This window comes from Stenella coeruleoalba (genome assembly GCF_951394435.1).
Source record: "Stenella coeruleoalba genome assembly, chromosome: 3".
Taxonomy (NCBI): Eukaryota; Metazoa; Chordata; class Mammalia; order Artiodactyla; family Delphinidae; genus Stenella; species Stenella coeruleoalba.
In genome coordinates this window covers 61,647,141-61,653,140 of record NC_137148.1, presented here as the reverse complement: position 1 = coordinate 61,653,140, position 6,000 = coordinate 61,647,141, and the positions used below count along the sequence as shown (strand labels likewise).

General features: G+C 40.2%; 1 protein-coding gene across 5 annotated transcripts in view; it reads left to right on the top strand.

Annotated features, from left to right (window-relative positions):
• Positions 1 to 270: 270 nt before the first annotated feature.
• Positions 271 to 6,000, top strand: part of AP3B1 (adaptor related protein complex 3 subunit beta 1) — a 274,658-nt gene continuing 268,928 nt past the window's right edge. For all 5 annotated transcript variants that reach the window (XM_079916789.1, XM_079916785.1, XM_079916787.1 and 2 more), the window contains exon 1: positions 271 to 618. In XM_079916789.1, the coding sequence (XP_079772915.1) occupies positions 491 to 618 (128 nt within the window). In that variant the 5' untranslated portion in view covers positions 271 to 490. The remainder of the gene's footprint in view (positions 619 to 6,000) is intronic.

The window sequence follows — 6,000 nt, the reverse complement described above, 5'->3', positions numbered from 1 at the left end:
ATATGTTTAGGAAAGTTGATCTGGTGTGTTAACTGGAGTTTCAGGAAAAATCTGAAAGCTACTGGTTTACAACAGGAGTCCGACAGAGAGGTGTCCGGGCTCGGGAACCTCCTAGGGGATCGAAATGGATACACGGGTATTTGTCTCCAAAAAAACTTTAAAAGTCGAGAGTCTAGTCTCCAGCATGCGCGAGGCCTGCCTTCCGCAGAGCCGGGGTCCGAGCCTCTCAGCTACCTCAAAAACCCGGAGAAGGCAAATCCAGTCTGGCCCTGGAGTGCCCGGGGGGGATGGGGGTGGGCTCCGGCCGCCTGCACACTGGGCATGCGCAGGGGGTGGACCGCCAGGTCGGCTTTGGGAGCCGTGACGAGTCCGGAAGCGCCTGCGGGCGCCCCTCCAAACGAGAACTAGTTTTGTTTCGCTTCCCTCGGACGGGAGCCCGTCGGAGAGAACCCCCGGCAGGGCCAACCCGACACTCGGCAGCACCGCAGCAATGTCCAGCAACAGCTTCGCTTACAGTGAGCAGTCCGGAGGAGGGGAGGCGACGGAGCTGGGTCAGGAGGCGACCTCAACCATTTCCCCCTCCGGCGCCTTCGGCCTCTTTAGCAGCGATATGAAGAAGTGAGGAGAAAGGTTTGGGGTGTGGGGACGGGACTAGGGAGCTGGTGCCCGGGAGGAGCGGGCACCGAGATGGGGCTCCCGGGAGAGGGGTGGGGCGCGCTAAGACCCACCCGGAAACGAGCGGTAATGTTTCCCGCAGCTGAATCAGTTGGGACTGGTGGGAGTTGTTGGGAGTTTGGGATGAGTGTGTGGAGGGGAGTCTCTAGTAGTTTTCAAACTTCAGTGAAAAAAGAACCATTTGGAGCCCTTAGGTGCTATCCCCAAAAACTCTGAATTGGTCTGGGTTGGGGCACAGGCATCTGCATTTTGAACAAACGCTTCAAGCTAATTTAATGTTTGCTTGATCACACCTGGAGAAATTCGCTCACTAGCGTGGAAGGGGTGTTTGGGGAGTTGAGAAGGAACGTGAGAGTGTGGCTAATGGGAAACTGTTCTGTGACCCTCGAATGCAGGAGCTAGGAGGTGTTTTAGACGCTTTATGAAGGGACAAGCTGGTTTATACAGACGTTAATGTTCTCGGGCAACGTCCTTTGCACTACAGACAAAAAAAAAAACAAACCACCCAAAACCCCTAAAACAAAAAACAAAACCCAAAAACCACCCCAATCCCAAACACAGTAATAAGCATATGAGTAGAGAATATTTAGTGTTACTCTGAGCAAGTGGTAAAATTTTACAAATTAATAGTGTGAATTTTAAAAATGAACACTAAACATTGTATACTTGGTTTTTTGAAAAGTTATTAAGAGTAAAAAAAAGAATTATTCAGAGTATTTTAAGTACCACCGAAAAGGGAAAGAACCCCCCCACCGCATTGATTTTTTTTTTGGGGGGCGAAGGAATGGTTTTAAACTTACAGAATTCTGGTAACTTTGTATTTTATTGTAATCATTTTTACGTTTTTCTTTTTTTTAATCTCAGTGCTAACTAAACACTATGGTCACATAATAGGCTGACACTAGATTTATGCTAAATTAAGGTAAAGTAGCTGTGCTGGTGGCTTTGCGGTGTCAGAAAGATAAATTAAAATTTAAATTAAATTTCAAATTTATTTTAAAAGACATTCTGGAAAGTGCTAGTAGTTGAAATTGGGATTACATTTTCACTGTATTAAGCTAACTGAAATCCTCTATGGAGTGTGAAATAGAGTTTTTGGTTTGTTTATTTGTTTGTTTCCTTATTCGCAGGTTAGAAAAGTTTAAAAGTAATAGAACTAACTTTTCGTGTTTCATTCTGTGTATTTAGATGATAGATTGTTCCAACAAGGAGCTTGTTGCAGCTCTGCTGTTCTATTAGCAGATGTTTCAACTGTTGAATTAACGTATAAGTCTGTAGAGGTCTGTTTCGCACGTGATATGCTTACAATTGATTTACTTTTATGTTTTGTGAACTTCTAAGATATTTTTCTTTTAGAGCCTTTCATTTCCTATTTTGTCAGATTTGGGCCTGATTTGGAAAAAAATGTGTGGCTTTGACTATGACCAGTGCTGTTGAGGTGCCTGAGCAAGTTGGATTTAAAATAAAAATAGCTAACGTTTATAGAGCGCTTGTGCACACTACTTTACATTTATTATTTCATTTGGTCCTCCTAACAACCCTTTGGCTGAGTGTGAGTATGGCTTATGGGAAACTATTCTGTGATGCTCAAGTGTCACAGAGGATCAAGGAGCAACCCAAAGCTACTTCTTTGATCCCACTTTGCGGATGAGAAAATTGGAGCCCAAGTGGTTAATTTGCCCAAGATCACAAAGCTAGAACCACTGCACTGCCTGGATTTGAGCTCAATCTAATCTTGGAGCCTATTCTCTTGAGCACTTGGATATGCTACTTACTACTTGATGAAGTTTATTGTGCTTTTATTGGAGAATGCATACAACTCATTAAAAGTTTAAAACTTTGAATAGTAGTTGTAGACAGTGTATGACCTTGAGGCTTTCAGGAATTAGAAACATTTTGGCCATTGAATTGCAACCTAATGGGGTTGTACAGAAACAAGGAGACCCCTGTTCTGGAAGTGGTCACTTAATCTCTCTTGAGCTTGCATTCTCTCATTTATTAAAGGGTGATATTTCTTGCCTTTTTTAAAACCCAAATGACAAAATTTATATAAAAAACTTAAAGCTTACCCTGTTCCTCTGCTCTAATTTATTTTTTATCAAAGTGTAATTGGCATGTAATGTATTAGTTTCAGGTGTACAACGTAGGTAGGTATTCAGTAGGTATTTTTATATATTGAGAAAGGATCACCACAAGAAGTCTAGTTAACATCCGTCACCACACTTAGTTACAATTTTTTTCCCTGTGACGAGGACTTTCAAGATTCACTTTTTTAGCAGCTTTCAAATAAACAATACAGTATTATTAACTGTAGTCACCATGCTGTACATTACATCCCCCTGACTTATTTATTTTATAACTGGAACTTTGTGCCTTTGACTCTCTTCACCCATTTCGCCCACCCCCTCTGCTCTTATTTTCTTTTTTTTAAAAAAATTAATTTATTTTTTAATTTTCGGCTGCCTTGGGTCTTCGTTGCTGTGCGCGGGCTTTCTCTAGTTGTGGTGAGTGGAGGCTACTCTTCATTGCGGTGCGCAGGCTTCTCATTGCAGTGGCTTCTCTTGTTGCAGAGCACGGGTTCTAGGTGCGTGGGCTTCAGTAGTTGTGGCATGCGGGCTCAGTAGTTGTGGCATGCGGGCTCAGTAGTTGTGGCACGCGAACTCTAGAGCGCAGGCTCAGTAGTTGTGGCGCACGTCTGCTCTCATTTTCGATGATTTATCAACACTTTGAAATCGTTTCAGGTTTGCAGAAAAGTTGTAGGAATACTACAGAGAACTACGCCTGAGGCACATTCACCAATTTAAAAAATTGCTGCATTGCTTTATTTATTTCTCCATACACACGCAGACACACACATTCCATGTTATTATGTCTTCTGATACATCTGAGAATAGGTTGTATACATCATGTCTCTTTATCTTCATACCTCAGTGTGTATTTTATTTAAGAACTGCAGTACTTTTACAACCGTAGTACTGTTATATTCAGGAAATTTAACATTAGTACAATCTACAGTCTATAATCCCCGTGTTGTCATTTGTTCCAATAAATAATTTTAATTTTTTTTAACATTTTTTTCTCTAGTACAGAATCCAGTCCAGGATCATGTATTTCACTTAGTTCTCATATCTCTTTAATCTCCTTTAATCTGGAATAGTTCCTTAGCCTTTGTCTTTCACTACCTTGACACTTTGAAGAATACAAGCCAATTACTTTATAGCATGTTAATCAACTTGTCTTTGCTGGTTCCTACATACATTCATGTTATGTATCCCAGGCTATAGTACTACCTTCTTAGACTATTGTGTTGGGAGGCATAGGATGCCCATCTTCATGATGTTAATTTTCCCAGGTAAAGGGTTGTCCATTATTTATTTATTTTCCAATAATCTATCTATGGGGGGGACAGTTGGAGACCATGCAGATGTTTTGCTCTTCATCAGATTCACCATCCCCTATATTTAGCAACCATCAATGAATCTGTTCAACCAGTCTTTACCACAGTGTCTGCAAAGTGGTGATGTTCTAACTCCTTCCACTATTCTGTTCTTTGGCCGCTTATCCTAAAGCTCTATGGCCTTTCGATCCTTCACTAACCATCTCAAGGATGCCTAATCACTTCCTAGTCACAGGATTATTGATGATTTTTGTTTTCTGAATTTAATCCTATTTATCAATCTTATTTATTCCCTTCCCTTTTAAATAGAACTAAAGTTAGAGAGCTTTAAATGGTTTTATGAAAGCAGATTTTATACATCATTTATTGGTTAATCAAGCCTGTGTATTAGATGATTGGTGTCAAGATTTGCAATTTCGTTATTTAAAAATGTAAAAAATTAATTTTTTGTAATCGTTTCCTTTGAGACTATTGTAAACTTTTATTGCTTTTAGTTTTTTCCTCAGTTATTTTTCTTTTGTCTTAAACTCTTATCTTAACCAATTTGGCTGTGTGTGTATAATTTAAAAATTAATTTTAATATTTTTATTTCTGGATTAAACATTTAATTAGGAATTAATTTCTAGAAGGAAACAGACAATACTAATTAATTTTTCTTAACAATGGTAAAACTACTAAATTTCCAAATCTCTTTTCTTTTGAGAACATCACAGTGTATTAGAAAGAGCATTGGACCTAGAGTGAGGAGGCCTGGATTTAAGTTGATGTTTTCCACCTGTAGTAATGTTTCCTTGTTCAAGTTGCTTGATCTCTTCAAACTTCAGTGTCCTCATTTCTAGAGAGGACTTACCTATTTTGTGAGTTTTTCATAAGATGGTATAGTTGAAAATGATTTCTTTTTTTTTTTTTTTTTTTAATTTTGCGGTAAGCGGGCCTCTCACTGTTGTGGCCTCTCCCGTTGCAGAGCACAGGCTCCGGACGCGCAGGCTCAGCGGCCACGGCTCACGGGCCCAGCCGCTCCGCGGCATGTGGGATCCTCCCAGACCGGGGCACGAACCCGCGTCCCCTGCATCAGCAGGCGGACTCTCAACCACTGCGCCACCAGGGAAGCCCGAAAATGATTTCTAAACTAGAATATTAACTAACACTATTTAGCAAAGTTGTTGAAAGCTTTGCTGAGGTGGTGATATTTTAGGTCATAAAGCCTGGGAAGATTTTTGCCAGGTGGAGAACAGGGGGAGTTCTTCAGGCAAAGTATACCGAAACCAGGACAGTTGCAAAAAAAAAAAAGGCACATTTAGATGAAATATAGATTATAGATCAGCATTTAGAATTGTGGGTAGTAGTTAAAGCATGGGAATGGATGAAATCACCCAGGGAGAATTTTTCTGGTTAGGAGACAAGGCAGTTTAGACAAATCGCTAGGGAACACCAACATTTAAGGTGTGAATGGAAGAAGAACTAGCTGAAGAGTGCTCAGAGGGGTAGGAAACCAGAGAAAGGTTAAAAAAAAAAAAAAAGGAAGCTGAGAGGAAAGTTGGTTAGAGGAAATGGTCAACTATGTTAGGAATTGCAGAGAGAGGGCAAATAGAATGAAGGCTGAAAAGAGGCCATTGGATTTAACAACGAATAGGTAACCAAGGTAGCAGTTTTAGTCCCTGCTGAAATTGGGGTGGACTTTTCATTTGTTTAGATTCACAGAGCTAATTTAGACCCAAGTAAGAGCTGCATACTTTTGTGTTGTACTACATCATGTAGTAGTATGATATAATCAATACTACATCAGTGTATTTGCATTGCAAATGATAAGGCCTAGCTTACTTTTTTAACTTAAATTTTATTTATTGTCAGCATGAAAATTACATTACATATAACCCTTTAACCTTTAATATCAGTATTTCTCAGTGGAATCCACTAGGAATTTTACA